The sequence below is a fragment of the Pleurodeles waltl genome, chromosome 10, assembly GCF_031143425.1.
Source record: "Pleurodeles waltl isolate 20211129_DDA chromosome 10, aPleWal1.hap1.20221129, whole genome shotgun sequence".
Taxonomy (NCBI): Eukaryota; Metazoa; Chordata; class Amphibia; order Caudata; family Salamandridae; genus Pleurodeles; species Pleurodeles waltl.
In genome coordinates, this window is record NC_090449.1 from 658,007,058 (window position 1) to 658,027,193 (window position 20,136).

At 41.7% G+C, this 20,136-nt stretch overlaps 1 protein-coding gene across 1 annotated transcript in view; it reads right to left on the minus strand.

The window, feature by feature from the left end:
- The window catches only part of LMBR1 (limb development membrane protein 1), a 785,226-nt gene that overhangs the window by 274,667 nt on the left and 490,423 nt on the right, over positions 1–20,136 (minus strand). The window contains exon 8 of the mRNA XM_069211146.1: positions 9,295–9,359. Coding sequence (XP_069067247.1) covers positions 9,295–9,359 — 65 coding nt within the window. The remainder of the gene's footprint in view (positions 1–9,294; positions 9,360–20,136) is intronic.

The window sequence follows — 20,136 nt, forward strand, 5'->3', positions numbered from 1 at the left end:
CAACATATCTTAACAACTGCTTACACTTTCACCAACCTTCCAGACACTTCTGCTCAGCCACAAAAGCAGAACTCAAGCATTTTTCTACATAGGCCTCCTCCTCACTGACTCCAAACATCCTTTGTGCTACGCCAACTCCAGCGCCAGGATACCCTCATGGATCATTAGTTGTGCCATACAAATCTACATAACATTACAGGCAGAGTTGTAAAAAAATAAATATTTTTTAAACCAATGCTTTTGCACTTTTCTCCGTGGTAGTCAAGTTTTCCTATTCTTTGTGGCCTTCTAACAACTGGAGAATTGTGGTGGGTGGAAGAAACAGGCGTAAAAAAAACAATGGGTGAACTCAGAAAGCAATACCGTTTTTAAAAGTAGACAAACTTTAGCATGGAGTGATTTGTGTTGATTGTTCGTGGTTTTCTCAGAAAACAGAATTGCTAAAATACAAAATAATGTTTAAAAAAAGCTTGGAAAAAAATTTAATAGGTGATAAAGTTTTCATCTTAAGGTTTTGCCCCACTGGCTAATTTACAAAATGAGTATACAGTTATGTACATCAGATGGTTCTAGTCACAGGAATACACAATATTTATTAGTTTTGTACAAATAACCAAGCAACAACTGAGCTGCAGCTTCTAATGATATTCCATTGACTGACCAGGCAGCAATTCATACAGTAAAATCGAATGCATAAAAAATAGGTATGAATGACACAATTTTTTTAAAAATGTATTAGTGATACTGAGTTTAGGAATAGTGGTTATTTGCACAGCTCTCAATTTAGTATTACCCAAACTATAATGTGATTTGGAGAGCATTTTTCAAAGGTGGTGCAAACTGCCTTACATTTAGAAATAAAAACTAGAGCGAAATTCAATTGATACTAACAAATGTTCTACTATTCTGTGTTCCTGCATTTGCTCCGAAGGTATCCCACTTGTGTAGCTGGGCCTATCGCTCATGACAGGAAAGACCCCAAAATACAACTTGGAAACATCAGAAAACCATACACCCTTGGTCAGGGTAGTGTGACCTGCAAGGATCCCACTACTTCTTCTTATCCAGACTGCCCTGCAAACCTTACACTTTGGCTAAAATTACACATTTTCCTCACATTTGTGAATGGGAACATTCAGGAATCTGTGGCGGTTCCACAAAATGCCTAGCATTCTAACACTTCTTTTGATAAAAAGGCCTCTTGTGCCGCTGGGTTTAGCACCCGCGATGACTAAAGATCAAAACTGTGACCATAGGAAGCCAATCTACTCTAAATGTTATCTATGCACGTTAGTCGGGTTGTCTAGGGTAATAGGCCCAGCCACACAAGGCTAGGGCACCACTGCAACTCAGGAGTAGTGGGTTCAGGCAATAGCACAGGGGATCGGCTTCAATTTTCTAGCAAGACTCCAGTAATTAGTTCAATTCTCCAAGATAGCAGAGTTATTCAGTTTACTAGGATCATCTGAGTTGCTCAATTCATCCATTTCAGCATTGTATGTAGGTCGGCATGTTTCAATGTCCTTATGCATTGCCTTCTAAATCACAAGACCACTAATCAACAGACACCTGTGTTTCCCATCAGTATTATTAAAGTATACACTTCATCAAATCTAGTTATTCACTAGAAAATGAATTCCCTTTGTCCATAAATAATACCTTATGCACACTCACTCATGAAAAACACCCATTATTCACAAGGAGCCTTTCTATATACATAACCAAGTAATGAGCAGGAGTTGGGAACCTTAACCTAGTGTCAGCTCCATACACTCTCCTCGCCCCCCAGCTGCACCACTCTTCACTAAGTCAAAGTGGCAAAATGATCAAAACAGTGTCCACGTTTAGAATATTTTAGACAAATGTTTTCTCATGTAGACTAAGACTACTAATAGATATTCTGTTTTTGGGCATAAGAAAACCTTTTACGATTTTCTCTGTTTTCCAGCATACAAATGTGAGTTAAGAGTGTTTTTTTACAATACTGTGATCATTGCAAGGCATTATCAGTAAAAAAAAGGCTAGAGTCCTTCTTGAAAGTCATACTTCTCTAGTTTTCCCCAAATCACTCCTACTTGTTACTAAAGTATCTGCTGTTGGTACGTTTCTCAGGAAGATGGGTGACCTATTCAAAAAACACAACAGAGAGACCAAATATCACTGTAAATTGTGAGAACAAAAATCACTACACAAGGATGAGGTTTCATGTGGTGCGTCCATCCATGGAAGTGGAGTAGCATTTTATTTGCATATTACAAGGAATGTGTGCCTTAGCGTTCTTATTGTAAGTGTCAAAGTGTAACATCTTGAATCTCCCCCTCACAATTGCATGGCTTAATTGACATTACAGATTTCTGGGGTCTAATCAAAGGATGAGGCCTCTTTTTGTACAATATAAAAATGCATCACATATTTATTACTCAAGTTACATGACTGTTATTCATCAATTGAAGCATGGTCGGTATACAATGAAAATGATTCCAAGTTCGCTACTTGCACAACTTAATGCAGCATATGTTCACGGGTGAGGAGATGTTGCTTTTAACCCCTCCATCACAAAACAGGAGACTTCTGAGGGGCTAGAAAAGGGACGAAGTGTGATATAGCTGCTAACATACCTTGTGCTGTTTTTCGGAGTGTGGAGGATCTTATCAGATAGGGGTCACACTTGGGTGATAATTATATGCTGAAACTCTCTGAGGTCATATCCTTGAAGTATACTGACGCCTAAGGTTTGATATAACTTTGAGATGCAGACAAATTCTCTGCATCTCCGTGACATTTCTGTGGGATGTTCTTAAATGCATTGAGATCCACCCCAGTTCAATCAGCTAAATAGCCAGTCTTCGTCACAGAGTAGGCTCCTACCTCAACTAACTGTAAATGGTCTCATGCGAGACAGAACAGTTATGTCCCCGGGGACTTGGAAGTCTCCCGTCTGCCTCCTGGCTTACTATACACATTCGACCTCTTGCACTTTATCATCAGAAGAGATGGAATGTTCCTAGGATGCATCTATGGAAGTGTTTAAAGTTTATGCCAAATAAATTGTTCTGTATCTGGCAATCAATACCACCAACGTCAATGGGGCACTGGAGGTCACATTTGTTTTATTGATCAGGAGTGAGCTCTCTAAATATTTTGAAAGGGAAGATATATAATTTCAAGCTGGAGGAGAGATGCAATTGCACTAAAAGAAACATCTAAGAAGTATTTTTGGAATCTAGACCACTATCATCTCTATGTGGTAAAGGCTAAATCAAATGTCATTATGGGACAAAATTCAAAAGAAGTTCAAGACCTAGGAATGTTTTTGTAATTCAATGCTGGCCTACATAATTATTATTAAAATCATAATAATAGTACTTCCTCAGTGGTTCTTCCTCTTATAGTCAGGCCAAGCAAAGTTTGTCAACACAGACAGCTACACAATAATTAATTTATCATGAGCATGGAAAAAAACAGAAGCAGCAGAAAAGGGTCGACTCCCATGATCCACAGCAATATTACACAACAGTATTTAGGAATCAATTGCTTTTTTATGTGCTTTATAGTTAAACCATGTGTTCCGAAGGAAACAGTGTAAATGTTTAGTTTAAAAAAAATGTTTTGCTTCTTTGCTGCTTTACTGAGGATTTAGATTGTTGAGGTACGTATACTGAAAGTTCCAAAATGCCATAAGCTGAATGGTATAACCTGCATCTACTTAACAGATTACTTGAAAGCACAGAAAAATACAAAGGCTTTTTTTTTAGGTGGCTTTAGGGAAAAATCTTTCACAGTGGGAAAATTAAAACTTTTCCAGAATTACTAACACAGAACAAATAACTCTTCAGACAAAGCTTTTCAAAGAAAAAAAAAATGCATGTGACAGATTGAGCATTGACAATACCAGGTGGCAGTGGGTGATACATAAAGTTTAACTTTAGATAAATTTATGGATGTATTCAAGAAGGACAGAATCACACAAAAGGCACTGTATTGCAGTTCAGAAGAAGTGCATGAGCAGTACAAAAAATGAGGAGTACATACCAAAATAGGGAGGAGACTCAGAACACCGAAACTGCAGCACTCAGAACAGAAAAACAAGACAGCAAACGGCTGGAGAGGAGATGACGCACCAGCAAGAACACCTCCAACAGAGCCGCCTTCACAATCTCCCTCAACCTCTAACACCACTTGCTGAAGACAACTAAGAAGACAGCTCTAGTCACTTGCATTGAAAACAGCGCAATCAACAGAAAGGAACTTTTCAACATTGTTAAGGGGTTCTCCACAATAGCTGCCAGTGTAAACTAAATCACATCCTCTCAAGATTTCTGTGACAACCTTGCCAACTTCTCCCAGAACAAGATCACAACGATATACGGAAACGTCAAACCCCAGATATCAACCACAGACATCCCCAACCAATACGCTCTCCCCTCAACCCACGCTAACCACGGTCTGACTGCCTGGAACCAGCTCTCCATGCAGGACACCACCTCAATCATAAATTAAACCCACTCAGGAGCTCCCAGAGATCCATGCTTGCACCACATCTTCAACCTCGGAAACCAAAGGATCCGCCATAACCTCACCATCCTGCTCAACATCACTAGAACATTTTCCCGACGCCTGGAAACACGTTGAAGTCAGACTGCTCCTCAAAAAAACATCCTACGCGGACCCCATTGAACTAAAAAACTATTGGCTTATCTCCTTGCTTCCTTTACCAGCAAAGGTACTGGAAAAAAACATCAACAAGTAACTCACTACTTACTTGGAGCAGAACCATCTACTCAACATCTCCCAATCCAGATTCTTCAGCAACCACAGCACCAAACCTCCCTGACATCCGGACCTTCATCAACCAAGGAGAAATAGAGGTGTTAATTCTCCTTGATCTCTCAGCAGCTCTCAACACTGTTTCCCACTACACACTCATTAAAAGACTTCACCATATCGGCATTCATGGGACCCACCCAGATGGATTACAGCCTTCCTTACTGGAAGAGCCCAAAGGGTTAGCCTATCACCGTTCACCTCCGAACCCAAGGATATTGTCTGCTGAGTCACCCAGGGCTCATCCCTCATGCCTACTCTCTTCAACGTTTACATGACCCTACTGGTCAATATTGTCAGAGCACAGTCTCAATATAATATCCTACGCAGACAACACCCAACTAATCTTCTCCCTTACTGACGACCAGAGGACGAACTTCCACAATTGCATGACAAGCATTGCTGATTGGATGAAGAACAACTGTTTGAAGCTGAACGCAGAAGACATTAGCACTGATCTTAGGAAACAACAGCAATCCCTGGAACAACTCCTGATGGCCCCCAGACTGGAAACCCACACCTACAGACCACACCAGAAACCTTGCAACTGTTATCGACAACAAACTATCCATGAAATCACAGATTACCGCCGACTCCTCCGCCTGCGACCTCACACTGCACATGCTCTCTATACCACCAAACAGTATATTTGGAGGGGAGAGCAGCCCTTCTGGCATAGGGCTATTGCTCGCCTTTAATTCCTAGCCCCAAGTGTATTTCTGCCTCCTCCCCCCACAGAAAATTGGAAGATTTTTTTAGGAGAATGGGTGAGGGTGGCACGCCTAGAAAATGGGTCTAACCCCCACCCCTGATATGACCCACAACAGGCTATATGTCCCCCCCGGGGGGCAAATAAGATGTCTTTAATTCCAATCCACCCCGGTGGGAGGGGCAGGAAGTCCATTAGACACCATGAAGCTTTATTATTTTACAAGGTGTTTTGGTGGCCTGCTCACACATCGGGCTTAGCTTCCACTTCCAATATGATCCCAACAGTCTTTCTGCACCCACTAGGCGCTAAGGAATCCCTATCTTTTTGGCAAGAAGGGAAATTTTGTGTTGGGATTTTCATTTTTTTCTTTTCTTTTTTTTTTATACATATGGGGAGCAGAGTTTAGCTAAGTTCCAATATTGTCCTACTTCTATGCTGAAAGGCTGTACTTTTCTGGCTCGGGTAAGCTGCCATCTGGGGAAATCCACCAAATACAAGCATTTCTGAAAACTCAACAGTCCAAGATGGAGTGCATAGCGTGACATTTTCTTACTCATAATGATCTACAGGCCTCAACCTTTGACTAAAATTGCACATTTTCCTTCTATTTCTGTGACATAAACGTACAGAATACTCAGGGATTCACAAAATTCCTAACACCCTGCCTTCCCCTACTGGCGTCCATGATACAAAAGGCCCCAAAACACACAGTGGAGAAATCACCAATGGGGGTATAGTTTCAGTGTTTGGACCTGGGCCAGGTGGCTACACATGGAATGGTAACAAACCAAGACATTTCTGAAAACTAGACATCGGGGGGAATCCATAGTGGTGTTCCTTGAATGGATCTCACAATATTTTCTCACCCACAATGCACTGCAAACCTTAAGCTTTGTCTAAAATCGCTCATTTTCCTTGCATTTATGTGACGTTAACTTCAAGAATCAGCAGAAATTCACAAAATTTTGACCACCTCCACTTGTCCCAGTAAAAATGCTACCCCATTTGTGCGACTTGGCCTAATGCCCCTGAAAGGCACATATCAAACCAGGATCAAAGAGTCGCTCCGCTAGACTCCCATTGACCTTGATTTGATGCATGCCTGCCACGTGCACTAGGTCCAGCCATACAAGTGAAATAGCATTTTTATTGGGACAAGTGGGAGAATGATGCAGGGTGGTGGGAGAATGATGCAGGATGGTGGGAATTTTGTAGATTCTTCCTGATTCCAGAAGTTTACATCACAGAACTGCAAGGAAAAGTTGCAATTTTAGGCAACGTTTGAGGTCTGCAGGGCATTGTGGTTAAGAAATCTTTGTGGGATCAACGCAAGGCATCCCACCGTGGACTCCCCTGGGTGTCTCGTTTTCAGGAATTTCTAGGTTTTGGTAGGTTTCTCTAGGTGGTCATTGATCCCCGGCCAAAAAACTCTGCTACACCCATTGCCATATCAGATAATGTTGATATCTTCACATTGTATTTTGGAGCCTTTCCTGTTGTGGGCACTAGTCTTACCCACAAACGTGAGGTACGATTGTTATCTGAAGATGTGAGGGGAATGATGGGTAGTAGGAAATTAGTGGCTCCCTGCAGATTCCATCATAACAATTGGAGGAAAATATGTTTATTTAGTCAAAGTTTGATGTTTGGAAGGGCTTCTGGGTAAGAACACCTGGTGAGAGCCACTCAAGGCACCCCATCCTGGATTCCCTGTGATGTCTAGATTTGAAAAAGCATGCTGGTTTGCTAGCTTTCTCAAGGTGCCAGTTGAGCTAGGGCTCAAAATCAACAGCTAGCAGCAATGCAAAAAAAAGGGGTCAGTTTTCAGTGGAAACATGTGATGTGTCCATGTTGCGTTTTGGGGGCTTTTCTGTTACAGTTACTAGCCCTATCCTCATAACTGTGGCACCATTTTTATTGGGAGACATGTGGGAATAAAGAATAATCGAACATTTGTTATTACCAATTTTATTTCTCTGCATTTGTGCCTTCCAAATGTAAGGCAGTGTGCAAGAAAAAATATATTTTGATAAATGCCGTCTGAATCACATGGCAGTATGGGTACCGACAAATTCAGAGATGTACACATAACCACTGCTCATGAACTCTGTATCTGGAGTCTAAATATACATAGGTTTCTCCGTACCCATGTTTTACTCTCTATATTTTACCATATGAATTGCTTTATACCCGGTACACAATGAAAACCATTTTAAGGTGCAATTCAATTATTGGCTCTGGGTACCTAGGGTTCATGGAGAACCTAGAAACCCAATATATCCCCAAAACCAGAAGGGATTACTGACATAATGGTGTATTTATTTTGTAAATCGGCCATTGTGACAAGAAGTTACAAGTGAAAATGCTATCAAAAATGGCCTTTTTTCAAACTCATGTCCAATATCTCTTTACTTCAACGGGTTAGTTTCTTTGGGAAAACCTTGAGGATCTGCACAAATGGCCCCCTGCTGAATTTAGAATTTTGTCTACTTTTCAGACATTTAGCTTTCCCAGATCACCCATGAGTTTTACCCTGGTTTCCATCATAAACAGGAAGTAGGTGGAAAGCATAAAAATTAGGAAAAACGGACTACCTGTTTGAAAAATGACAAAACTGTGGTATAAAATAGTCTTTTTGATTCAGCGCAGCATGTTCCTGATAACTGGGAAAATTGTGACTTTAGTCCCCACCAAGGGAATCCACAAACTCTGGGTACCGCTTGAATACCATCGATGCTGGAAAAAATGACACAAATTTGGCCTTATGTGGAAAAACAATTAAGGAGCCCTAAGCAAAAAATAACTCTATTAGCCAAAAAGGGCCTATCATTTTAGGGGGGAAAGGGCTAGCAGTGAAAGTGTTAATTCATTTTCCTACTTTTCAAATACAATACTCTACTGTTAAATTTCATGGCTAGTTAGTAACTGAAGTGCCACAGATGCAAGATTCATCTCAGAACATGAAAACATATGGCAAGGTATCCATGACTGAAGGAATTATGGGATCAACTCAACAGCACCTCTCATACATTTAGGAGTGTAAAGACTACTATGCTTGGTTTGCCACCCACTCTTAGCCCCAATAGATCCAGAACAGATGTTTTATTATCTAGAGTTGCTGTTGTACGATCTTAAACAATTTAAAGAATAAAAGCCCCCAACATTAGAGTAGTGTTTACATGTTGATAAACCATTTAAATTCTGTGAAATCTGTGATAGCCAAGAACATTGGTTAACATTCAAATTTAAAAAAAGACTGGGAGAAAGCACACACCTTAATTTGAATGAGATTCATTCCTGTCAACTACTTTTCACTGTTTTCTTTCTTGCCCCCCCACCCGCTCAACTCCCAGAACACACTCTACTGGTTCATGTTTTTGGCATGCAATTACTTGGATTTAGAAACTGGACAATGAATGACTTAAGTGTTGCATCATTGCTATTGTGTACTATATTTTACACTATGTGATTCAATTCAAACAAATACAAAAATAAACTTTACATAAAAAGTTGGTGGTAGTACAATTAATAGTTGCACATGGCTCTATATGATATAAATCACTTGAGGCAACAGCATGTATATACTTATATAATTACATTACTGAAACAATACTTAGAAATATATCAGTTCAATGATGTTAACTATCTACATTTTTCAAGCCAGTAGCAATAAGTTAAGGACAAATGTATAAACTGAATGACAAGCGTTTCAATATCAGTTAATTCTATCATATACTGCATTTTTTATGAATACTTACAGCTGGTTTTACTAAAAGCTGGCCCATCACTGTAAACATTCGAGAAAGACCCACTGGTGTACATACTGAGGAGAAAGAATATTTATAGTACTTATAGAAAAAGTTATGCTTTAATTTCGCAAATCGTATTCACATTTTCAGTTTTTTTTTTTTGCATCCTACCAAACAATGGGTCTGGATATTTAAACTTCTATACCAAAAACTGATTTATACAAGTGACTAGATGATTAAATATAGATTTCAGATTGTATAAAATTGACAAAAATCTAAATCCATACAAACAAGTTTCCTGCACACACCAAAACTAATACATAATACTTTGAATAATTCTGAACAAACAAAACAATTTAATTAGGAATCAGCTTGTTTTAGAAACCAGACATTACTCCTTCAAGTATGAATGCCATTAGTTTGCACGAGAACCTTGTCCTAGTTTTTAAGAAGCTTTTCTCGAAAGCAGAGAATATGACCAAATCACAATTTGCCATGCAAGCGTGCAGACATAGCTAAATGTTTGTTCATTTTATATACCGTTGAAACACGTCAAACACTTATCAAAAGGACTGATGGCCCCATTCAGCATTAATACAACTATTTGTCTAAATAATAAGCTCTCAGAATTTGTTTCATGCACACATTCAGTGTCAAAGGACCAAGGCACAATGGCAGAAAGAAACAATGCTGCTCTCACCATTCAGAATGCGGCTATCATCATTCTTATTATGGATTACCACAATGACACATTGTCCAACGTTGAAATAAATACTGTGCCATAGAGTTCAATACAAAGCTCATTTGTCCTCAAAATAGGTCGAAGAAGAGCATAAAGCAGTGAATAAGTATGATTACACTTTATCTGGAAAAATGTGAAATACTAAGCAAAACTTATTTGTCTTCTGCACACTGGCATAAATGTAAGACTTTCTTATAACCAAGTTTTTTATTTTATTTTATTTTTTTATAGTCCTGGTACCCAACTTCCTTGGCAAAATGGATTTCATATTAAAAGGTCACATCTCAAAATCAAACTATCATTTACCTTTTCTGTTATTTCTATCTCACCCCCCCCCCCATTTTCTACTCCATGGGAAATTACCTGTACCTACCCTCAAACTCCTTTTCATGTGTTGATACAGGAAAACTCCTTCCATTGCAATTCAGCACATATGTCTTTTGTATCTTTCTCATTATATATGCATCACAATATTAATCATCCAAAACTGTATAGAATTTGAAATCAAAAGAGCATGTAATATTGCAGATGTCTTCAGCCAAGTAAACAGGAAATCACATTTTCCAGGATATGTGGATTCACATTTATTCAAGCTTTAAATTTCCATGACCATAAAATCTTTAAATACTATTCATCCATGGTCTCTACCACTAAATCTTGTCAATTTCCTAGCTATTAATATTTGTGTCCTAGGAGAATCTATTTTATAAAAAATGTCTTTTTACGGTACCACTTCTAATATCCTCAGACTCATTTTATCACGGTGACGCTCCTGGTAAAATATTTAGTAATGTAGGTCATTCAGTCTGCTTTTGTTTAAACTGAATTCTTAAAAAGTTGATGTCTCAAGGATTTTTTACAGTTGATTGTCTGTGCAAGCCAAATTTGATCTACATAACATGCCTTGAGAAAGCCCTGGCGTACGCGCCGGAATGGCGAAACACGTGTTGGCTGAGCTTCTCCGTCTTTGTGGGATCCCCCTTTTGCTGTACCCTAATTGGGAGCCACTTGTTCTCTGCAATAAGACCCGAAGTGGAGCAATTACAATTCTCAGTGTAATCTCACTCTTGCAAAATCAGCGAACTATTGGCACTTTGATATTTCAAAATTCTGTCTATTCAAGTGGGACCTTACCTCTTTTTTACTAGTGCATCTCTTTTGGAGGATTTCGGTCCATGTCCTCCGGTTAAGCTCCCACGCTCACAAAAAAACGAGATTCTACACAGGAAGTGCACAGTGTGGACCCTTTCCTTTGTTGGAGAATTTTTCGTTGCTTACTCTTCAACATTATTTTGAGTCAAACAGCAAGGGTATTGAGGTATTTCAGTAAGGGTATGATGGGTGTTAGGCCACCTATAAAAAGGTTGAGCCACGCACCGCTGAAGCGGCCAGGCTAGGTCATGGTGCTGCTTGTGGCCAGGTATTCTCAACCCCCTTTTCTGTCTATCCTCACCCACCCTGTTTAAGAAGACCATATTTGTGTTGGCAGTGAGAGATTGGAAGTACAAAACTTACAAGACAATATAAAATCCAAAACAGGTGCACATAGGTGTAGATTCCTAATAACTTAGGAAGGGCGCCATAGTAGCATCCAGCGAAAGTCTATGACATTTTGAAAATCATGGCAGCCAATACCAAATAAAGGGCATAAGAAGCCATCCTTCAAACACTTACTTGCAGACAATAAGCAAACAATGCCTAACATTAGTAGCTCAATGGAGCCTTCTTTACCAAGGATTTGTCGACTGCAAGCTGGGAAGTCAATCCTCATTTTTGAAGGACCCAATGGCTGCAATATATGCCACACCGGATGGTACCTCAGCCCTCCCTAGTCCTATTGTTCCACTTAAAAGGAAGAGTACAGTGATCAAAAGCAGTGTAAACGACAGGACCTAGTCAACATGGAAAGTTAGAAAACCATCAGAATCAGAATTTGAGCTCTCATTGCAACATCATGTTACTCCAGGCACTACAGTCCAAAGTTCTAATCACAAACCTATAAAAAATATGTTAAAAACTGTTGCGCTAGTTCACAGGTCATCTTCAATTGCAAATGAATCTACTTGGCCATCATCTTCAGTCTTAGGTACTATTCCAGACCGCGCAATCGCTCATCATTTACCATTATCTCGTTAGGTATGAACCCCATACTGATGTATCATGGTCTTGCTCACTCTCAATTTCAAGCAATGCTGATGTGATCCAAGCCCTGGAAGTTAAAACAAAGCATATAGAGGGCTCCCAATCTCCCCAAGCCACCGTGCAATTGTAAGGCCCAGTCTTAAGTGATACGGCTCAAGGATCATCAGTACAAAATCACAGCGTAAGGAGTCTGCAGTGTTTCTCACCAGAGAATGAAAACGGTGTTCTAGCTAAATCTTCGGTAGGGGTAATGCAGAATCTTCCCTCTAACGAAGCCTTATTTGTACCTTCCTTAATGCAGCAGTCAATAAGGCAGAAAGAGGTGCGCTTAAAAGACTACATGGAAACTTTTTTCCCTTTGCCGCACATCGATCAAATCAGTGCAACAGCTTCTAGCCAAGTACCGAATCTATTATTAAGTATGCCACACTGGTGGGATAGTTAATTACAACCTTACACTCATCTACAGAAGTTCTGAAATTCCAGTCAGATAAGTAGAAGGTGAATGCAGATCGACATTATGAATTTAATGGCTATACAAATTGCAGGAATTAACCAAAAATTAAATCAATCAATCACTCCAAAATGTAATCAAGCCTAGAGCCTGAAAAAAGGGTTTAATGTGACACAACCAAGGTAAGCTGTGTGATTTATCCAGGTCCAGTATCTCATCAGGTTTTTCCTATATGGGCATAAATCAAGGGTGGTCCACAACCTAATCCAATAAAGAAGAGGTTTAAGAGAAGTTATGTCACTCACCCCTTTATGCACTATATCTAAAGATAGTGGGACAATATGTGTACCTAAGGCTACATTAAATGAAGACCTTATAAAACTAATTTCTTTGATTACCCCATATTTCAGGCCCTTAAAGTGCCATGCTTTGGGCCTTGGCACCACACAGTTCGAAAACCTGGTGAAGCAGAACAAGGTGTTGTGACTAACCTGAGCAATTGGAAAAGCTTTCTGGGACAAAATTATTCCACTTTTGTTAGTGTGTGATTTACAGACCTGGGGGGTTTCTAGCCTAAACCAAAGATCATCAAACCTCTCCATCCTCTGACGCGAAGAGCCCTTCAGTGAAAAACCAAGTCTGAATGATTTATGAGGGTGGAATACCATTTCTTATATTTTTGACTTATTCACTTCTAAGCCTCTCAGGTCCCAAAATTAGTGAATTTGTTGAATATGATTTGCAGACCTATTGGTGTATGGAAGATTAGAAGAGTATCATCTGCAAATAAAAGTGCAGGTATGGGGGAAGCCATTCAATTTTAGGAATTCCTGTATGCAGTCACTAAGGAAGCTTATGACATTATTAAGATATAGGGGGAAAAGGGTAGGGACTTGTACACAGCCTTGAAGTACCCCCTTCCCCTATAGCTATGTAGTTAGTTAGTTCTCCCATGTGCCCCCACCTCACTTGGGCAAAATTTCCCTCATGGAGCCTAATGAGGATGTCTAAATGATCAGCACTCATGCACATTAACAATAACTTGGAGCATGAAAGTATAAGGGGACAGGATTGAACGCCCTTAGGTCAATGAATGCCACGTACAGGCGGTCCTTAGTCAACTTCAGATATTACCACATAATTAATGTGAACCAAATAATTTGGTCCATCAAGCTCACTTTCTTTTAGAATCCAGTCTGTAAGGGAGACAAAATCTGTGTTTCAGTCATCCAATCTAGTATTTTCTCTAGAAGTTAATTAGACTTACGGGGCAGTTGCTCCCCGGGTGCCCACATCACCCTTTTTTAAAATGGGTATTATTTCTGCACCAGGCAATGAGTTAGATACCCTGTACCCAGCCATGAATCTATCATACTGGCAATTAATGTGGGGATCCCGCACAGCTGGCTCAGAACGTTAACGGTCCCAGGGCATTTTATCAGGTCCAGGGCTTCCCCAGCTTGCAGGTGTTTAGTGGCTCTTATCACATCATCTAATGGTAAAAAACTATGTTTAACGGCCACCCATCATTTACCCAGGAATGCCCCCTCAATTCACTTCTCTAGGTGTTGCTTCTGCATCATCCACTTTATGAAATGAATATAATACTGCAAAGTGGTTTCCCCAAACATGAGGCTGAATACAATACTCTACAGAGGTACAAATCGAGAAGCTGCCATGTGCTGAAATTTGCCAAAATGCTGCTGCATCTCTGGGTTTAGAGGTTTTAGCAAGATCAAGCCAGTTGGAATCCACCCACATCTGTTTGGATATGTAAGTGATCTGCTTTTAAATAAATCTAGCAGCCCTTATCTACTGTTCGTCACACGATTTAATAGCCTTAATTGAATACGATTTTGCCTTACAGCAATCACTGGTATACCTTGATGTAATCTTAGATGCAAGTTGTTTGAGGGGATGAAATTATTTAGTACATAGTATTTTCAAAGCCTTGAACAGCCAAGTATGTAAATCTGTGAATGGTGCCTTGCACAGTACGACTCACAACAAGGTCCAAGATAAATTTAAGTTTCATAAATTTGTCAGGTTTGGATACAAGTTCAGGCCATTTGATGGCCCTTCTACTGTTACTAAGGGACAGTGGGGTATCAGACATAATGTAGATAGTAACGTTATTCCATCTTTTGGGGCCACTCCTGGTGGCCCACAGGATTAGGACTGCCAACAAACCGACCTCCAAAGTAAGAAACCTTGGGGTAATTTTGGATACAGATCTATCTTTTAAGAAGAAGTAGGCTAACAAACTTTCATCTTCCTGTTTTTTTCAACTTAAGATTCTAAAGAAGGTGTTTCCTTGCATTCCCATTTAGCATCACAAATCTGTTTATCTTAGCTGGGGCCATGTCAAAGATTGACTACTGCAATGCTTTATATATGGGGGCAAGACAGGCAGTACTCATTTTTTTTTACAGAGAGTACAAAATGCTGCTGCACGCCTACTAAAGAAAGTGCCAAAGTTTATTATCAGTAGCGAATGTGATTAGAGATCTCCACTGGCTCCCAATAAAAACGTGGGTGGCTTTCAAGGCACTGTATCTGGCCCTCAAAGCCCCCTAAGGCCCAAAAGGCCAACACCATCAATACGCTCTGCCACAGGGCTCATCAATGTGTAGCACATGACAAACAGGGCTCTTGATCCCTGATGTGGAGGGAGAACTCTCGCGAACAGCTCTCCTTGAGGTAAGGCAGGGTGGTTTGTACTGCCCTGGAGGGAGAAACTGACATGGCTGCGATAGAGGTTGGACTACTCTGAGCGGATCTTTGCAAGGTGTCAGAGAGAGTGACGGTTAATGAACAGTCGATTGATGGCTTGAGCACCAATGTTGGTAACCTTAGGGAACAGGTCACACATCTCACAGTTGTACTCTAAGTGCTGATCCCGGCGCAACAATTTCCACCTAGTAAGTTTCCCAGAGCAAGCTCAAGGAGGAACAATTGAGAGGTTTATGGAGCACTTCCGTAACACCCTCAAGCCAGAAGGACTTTTGTCAATGTTTGCGGTGGAATGAGCGCACTGGGCACTGGTAATAAAGTCCCTGCTTGGCGTCCCTTGACGAGCGATTATTGCAAAGATTTTCAATTACTGAGTCATTGACTGTATCCTTACAGCAGTGTGCGAAGTGGGGACCCTGAAGTGCTAGAATCACAGCATTGCAGTATTTCCAGATTACACCAGAAAGGTGCAGACGCAGAGATGATCGTTCAAAGAAGTCAAACAGAAAGTGCACAATCGTGGACTCTACTACATGCTACTGTTCCCAGCCAGGCTGAGAGTGGTCGTAAATGGATTTTTTTTTCTTTTTTTTTTTTTTAATGGCCCGAGGATGTCTGGGAATGGTTAGAGCAATGGGACAGGATGCCAAACCAAGACCAAGCAATATTGAGGACAATGAGGATTTGGGAGGTTGAAGAATGCCCATCACGGCAGACACCAGGCTCAGTTGCCGGTGTGGAACTACTCAACGCCCCAGATACTGGTGTAGGAAGATGGCTCGCTGGCAAACGATCTAATGGATGTCAACAGATTGCCTCTGCCCCTGAGTGGTGCTGAGGACACTATTGCACCGACCACCCACCCAGGGACTGCCGGTACACAATCTGATTGAGACTGCAAGGGAATATGTGGGAGGTGGTTTTCTGTGGCACCAGTGTATAAGTCATTCGGCCTCTGAATGGCACTGAGGACATTGTCGTACCAACAGACTGCTCAATGCCCCAGATACTGGAGTAGGAAGATGGCTCACTGGCAGACAGTGTAATTGACAGCAACAGGTTGCCTCAGTCCCTGAGTGGCGTTGAGGACATGGTCGCACCAAAGCCCCATCTGCTGGATGCTCCCTTTTGGCAAAGGATTGACAAGGCAATTACAGTTATCTGGTTGGTAATTAAGGCACTACAAGGAGAAGGGGAACCAAATGAGAGGCAATGAAAGCAGTAATCCTGGGAGAGTGTCTCTTAAGGTGTGTGGTAACTGTAGACAATTGCAAGAAGAGCTCACAGAACTGGAGGTCAAAGTTACTGAGGCCCAGCGAGGGAGATAACCTCACGGGCACTAGGAAAACAATGTTTGCTACCAAATACCATAGGGCTAGGGGGAAGCCATTACGTAACTGGATCACTCGTGTTGAAGAGTGTCCAGCACATACCTTAAGATAGATTCCCTATTAACTTGCAATGTTCAGCAATGGGGCTGAACATCACATGGGCATAGCTGCTTGTGCTGATATGTCCACCATCAAGTATAAAACACTTTCGGGGTGACTTACATACACTTAGATGCAGTGACATGGAGCATGGTACGCCAAGAGCGTGCCATTTTGTGTTTTCCCCTGGCCTGCACCAGGACATGCAGTTTGCGATGGCAGCTGTGTGCTTCTTGCATTTAAAGGGTCCCTGAGGGTGGCACAACATGTGCTGCCGTCCTTAGGAACCCTCTCCTCTACCCAGGCCCTATGCTGTGTATGTATTATGTCACAGGGGTACAACTTACTAGGACTTCCACAGGAAGAGGAGTGTGTAAAAGATACACAATGTTACCTGTTTTTAGAAACAGAGCACTGGGGACTTGTTTGGCAGGGACCCAGTGCACTTCACTCGAAAAACCTCAGTACCAGTGAGAACAAGTAGTGGGGTGACCATGTAAAAAAAGGGGCACTTTCCTACAGGTGGCTAAAATGTTGTTCCTTCCCAGGTGTCTATATTCAGAATGTGTTTTACACCCTACCCTGTAGCCTTTTAGGAACCTCGATAGGCTTATGGACTCCCTGGTCCGGGCAGGAAAGATGAGCCGGGTGGCACTGCCTCTGCTCAAGAATTATCTTTTGAAAGGAGGCATGAGTCTCCTGGAACTCTATTACAATGCCTCTTAGCTGCAGCATGCATCACACTGGCTGGTACAGGAGGACAACTTCAAGAAGAGGCTCCTTTGGGGCATGTACGTAACACATCCCTTTTGTCATTACTCATGAGGGGCTTTAGTCAGCCACAGGAAGTCTCTACATAGTGTGGTGGCTGACGGAGGTGTGGGAGCAAATAGCCACCATAGTCTGTCAGAGATCACTCTCTGTTCGGGAGGTCAATGTCTGGGAACTCCTGCTGTTCCATTGTATCAGTGCAGACATGTCTGCTGTGCACTGGAGAGAGGGTGGATGTGAGATGCTGGGGAACCTTTACCTTGGGGAGAAATTCTCACTTTTGGAGGACGTTAGAGAGGCCTTCGCAGTGACGGGCCGGCAAATCTTGCAGTATAATAAGATAGGGAGTATGACGAGGGAGATTTGGACGGACTTCCAAGCAAACACACACTACATTTATTGCTGACAGCTAAATGACACATGGTGACACTCCTGTAAAGAGTGCTTAAGGTGTACAGAGCCAGGACTGGCTCTGCAGCTCAGGGAATTGCTGGGGTGGGGGTGGGGGGGGGGGATGAAGAGACCTGGCATCTCCATTGGCCGACAGGGAGTGGAGTCTAACATGCATGTTGGTTAAGCAGGTCTCTTGCAACACCAGGTTCAAGCTGGTACAGTACAACTATATACACTGCACTTACTAAATTCCAGTTAAACTTACTCGGATGTAGGGGGACAGGGAAGCACATTGTCCTGGATGCGGAAAGGGCGCTTCTTGTTTGCACATGGCATAGGATTGTCCCAGGTTGTTCGCGTACAGGGTGACTGTGATCTTGCGGTTGCATGGGATTACAAAACTGAAGATTGAGATGTCGCCCCGCGTATGTCTACCGGGGATAGTCACTCAACCCAAGGGGGGGAAGATGCAATGGAAGTTTTTACAGTTGGCCCTAGTGCTGGCCAAGCGATTAGGGGCCATCGGTTGACTTAGTGCAAGGGCCCCCTCACTTGAGCTGTTAATGAAAGAAGCTACAAGTGGGTGCTAGCGGAGGAAGCACACATGAAACTCACTCACCAGAATGACAAATTGCAAGATGATTTGGGGGCACTGACCGGGCTGCTGGAAGCCCTACAGATGGAATTGGATGGCAGTAGCAAACTGGCATAGCAGACACAGGGGACTATGCACACAGCGTCACAGGGGCAATCAACCAAGGGAAGTGGGGCTAAGGGCCCTGATGATTAGGACTAGGGAGTGAACAACTGGAAAGTGGGATCCATCTTTTTACAATGGAGAGACTAGATGCTTCCATGGTTAATGACTAACAGTTTACTTTATCCTTTATCCTATGGGATGCTGGTCTGGGAGATTGCTGGGGTCGAGTCTGGGAAATGGGATGAAGGCTGGATCCTTCTGCACACTACAAGGGGCTGTCATGCACAATGAGCACATGTACCGTTTGAGGTTTTCTTATGTTCTCTTTTGTCGGTTGCAATGCAAAAAAACTTAATAAGTGTCATGTAAATATGACTGCCTGTATTCTCACGAAGGTGGGGCTGCTTGACCAGAATGACGAATAAAAACAAAACAAAAAAAAACAAAAACGTGTATGGACAGGGAGAAATAACTTTTCTGTAGACCAAACTTCTTAAAACAATATGTTTTCATAAAATGTAATGAAATCACCCCAAACTGGCCTGCTACACTCCAGGTTAACAACTGCAGAAGAGGGAGGTACTCATTTCATTCCCTTATTGAGTTTGTAGCGACAGAGTTGTAGCTTACAGGTGCATGGAAGGGCTAATCAAGTGATAGCCTGGGAGTCCAGGAGCTAGTCAATAACCTCCCTTTTCCCTAAGATTACTTTTAAATTGTATAAAGGAGCATGGGGGGAGCATGGCTCCAGCTACCAGTGCTAACAATCCATCTACCATATCAGGGCCATTCAATCCATAAAGATGTTGTGTATGTATTATGTCTCAATTATTATGGAGAAGCATGAAAGCTTCAAACTGATCCAATGAATTAGCTTGTTGAGGACAGACCCCACTGTACTCCTCTGGCCTGCCCTCAACGTAGGAAAATTTATCATATAGATTGTAACCCCACTGTTAGATCCTGCATGGGGAACATCCGTGGCTACTTCAGGGTTGTATTTTCCAACCTAGTGTCTATTCCCCCTAATACTTGGCGACCGATTAAAAGAAAGGAGACATAGAAGATCTAAACATGCCTCCATGGTACGCAGATTACCTTACAGAAACTAAGCAGACAAGGGGGAATGGGAGGTCTTCATGTTTAGGGGGATGCCATACTCTTCTCTTGAGTTTAATATTGTGTTCCTCAGTCCTAATCCCTTTGAAAGAGCTTAACTGTGACATCTCATTGTTAGCATTAGAACCAATAACATTCCAGGGTGGGGATCCGCTTGCAATGTAAGTTAAAAAGGCACGAGCAGTGCAATCCTCCAGCTGAGTTAGAGATGTTGAATCGCATAGAACACATCTGCCACTGCACCTGTGGATTAGGGATAGGTAAACAGATTTCTTCACTGCCTCCTAAAGGTCACATAATCATGTTGTCATTGTCATAATTGACCTTTTAAGATCACAAAATTATTTTCTTATATAATCCAAGGCTA